This window comes from Frankliniella occidentalis, unplaced genomic scaffold (genome assembly GCF_000697945.3).
Source record: "Frankliniella occidentalis isolate FOCC.00 unplaced genomic scaffold, Focc_3.1 Scaffold2823, whole genome shotgun sequence".
NCBI classification, from domain to species: domain Eukaryota; kingdom Metazoa; phylum Arthropoda; class Insecta; order Thysanoptera; family Thripidae; genus Frankliniella; species Frankliniella occidentalis.
Genome location: NW_026269897.1, coordinates 1 through 2125, shown reverse-complemented (window position 1 = coordinate 2125; position 2125 = coordinate 1). Strand labels below are relative to the sequence as shown.

The 2125-nt window shown below is 60.9% G+C and overlaps 1 protein-coding gene across 1 annotated transcript; it reads left to right on the top strand.

The window, feature by feature from the left end:
* Nucleotides 1-168: 168 nt before the first annotated feature.
* On the top strand, nt 169-2062 carry LOC113203565 (serine/threonine-protein kinase NIM1; the record flags this gene model as incomplete). Its single annotated transcript, XM_052276403.1, is given in 4 exon segments — nt 169-437; nt 513-864; nt 943-1379; nt 1454-2062. Coding segments are annotated over 4 exon segments (1265 nt in total), but the record flags the coding sequence as incomplete, so codon positions are not given.
* Nucleotides 2063-2125: the final 63 nt, after the last annotated feature.

The window sequence follows — 2125 nt, the reverse complement described above, 5'->3', positions numbered from 1 at the left end:
CTGGTTGCGTGTCGCGTGCCAGTTGTCTGCTCTCCTGGGAGGGGGCGGGCGAACCGGCAGAGCAAGGGACTGGCAGGGGGCAGGCACCTTTCATGAGAGTTCTGCTTCGGCCCGCGACTGCCGTCCCATGCTTCTCGGAGCTGACATCCCCGAATCTGACGGTTGCAGAGCGCGTCGCCATCAAGATCCTGGATAAGGCCAAGCTGGACCAGAAGACGCGGCGCATGGTGACGCGCGAGGTGGCCAACATGGAGAGCGTGCACCACCCCAACATCATCCGGCTGTACGAGGTGGTGGAGACGTACTCCAAGCTGCATCTGGTCCTGGAGTTCGCCGCGGGCGGGGAGCTCTACCACAAGATCAGCACCCTGGGCCGGCTGCCGGAGCCGCAGGCCAAGGTCATCTTCGGCCAGATCGCCTCCGCCGTCCACTACCTGGTGAGCCTGGGGCGGGACGCGGCGCCGGGGCATCTCGTCATGATCGCCTCGTTAACGGTCTCTTATCTGCTGCAGCACGGGCGAGGCATCATTCACAGGGACATCAAGGCCGAGAACGTGTTCTGTGCCGGCCCAACCCTCGTCAAGCTTGGCGACTTCGGCTTCAGCACCGAGCTGACCGCGGGGATGCAACAGCAGCTGAACACGTTCTGCGGGTCCCCGCCGTACGCCGCGCCGGAGCTGTTCCGGGACGAGTCGTACCGCGGCCCTCCCGTGGACACGTGGGCGCTGGGCGTGCTGCTGGCCTTCATTGTGACGGGCCACATGCCCTTCCAGGCGCCGACCGTCGCCTCACTCAAGCGCCACATCCTGGAGGGGCACTTTAGCCTACCGGCGCACCTGTCCGACGAGTGTCAGGGACTCATAGGTGCGTCCCGCACATCACATCGTCACGCGTGCGCGTGTGTCATTGTCGGTGCTAACCTCTGTCCGTCTTCTCTCACAGAGGCCATCCTCAGGCAGACGCCGTCTGAACGTCTCACCATGGAGCAGGTCTTGACGTCGGAGTGGCTCCGAGGCACTCCTCTCCCCAAAGCGGACGACGACCAAGGCGACTGGGTGACCCTCCCCACCAGAGTCAACGGCACGACGCCCGCCCCGGCGCCCGCCCCGGCGCCCGCCCCGACCAGCACGGCGGCCGAGGACGGCACCGCCCCGGCCGCGGTGCCAGCGTCGGCGACCCCTGCCCTGACGGACATTGAGGTCCTGGCCCGCGAGCGGCTGGCCGCTCTGGGCATCGGAGCCGCCCTGTTGCACGAGAACATCGACAAGGGTGTGCGCTCGCCCGTCATCGGCACGTACCGCCTCGCGGTGCACCGGCTGCAGAAGCAGGCCTCCTCGCACCCGCCCACCCCGGACACCCACCCCGGCGCACTCAACGGGGTACGCATGAGCTGCTCCCCGCCGGACCACTGGACCACTGACCGCGATTGACACCGATATTTTTGTTCCCCCAGGACTCCAACGGGCGAGCCGGCCAGGACGACGGCACTCCGGGACGGCACTCGCTGCAGGGCAACGGGGCTCTGTCGGGCGCAGCGTCGGCAGGCGGCGCAGCCCGGGGCCTCTTCCGCAAGGCCAAGTCGGCAGCTGCGCCCAAGCAGGATAAGGAGAGCAACGGCGCGCACGCCACGGTCCGCTCCAGGACTTGCGTTCTGTTGTAGGCTAGGACTGTGCCGAAGTAGCCACGGCCGGCCGTCATATTGGATTCCTCCTCTTTTTATTATTCGGAAAATAGCTCATTATTAAAGGTGAATCAAATGGAGGGCGAGATTCTCAACTGCCTACAATTTGTGTCATTCCGGTTGCAGCTTTTATTCTACACATTTTTTTTTCCTGAGTCATTTTTTTTTTTTTCAATTCAGTCTCTCTCTTTCTCTCTACTAGCACATAATTAAATTTGTTGGTTCACAAATGTTACCAAAAGCCGACTTCCCTCCTCCAATTTTCAGTTGGGCATGCAAATTGCTCTAATGTATGCCCCTTTTTTCTTTAAACTGACTGTGTATTTGCAATTAGCTGATGCAGGACGCAGGAGGATAATCAAATATTGCAGAGTGTGAAGATGACAAAAATAAACTGTGATAGAAATTGAAATGTCAAAACACATCTAGTCAGTGTTTACTGTA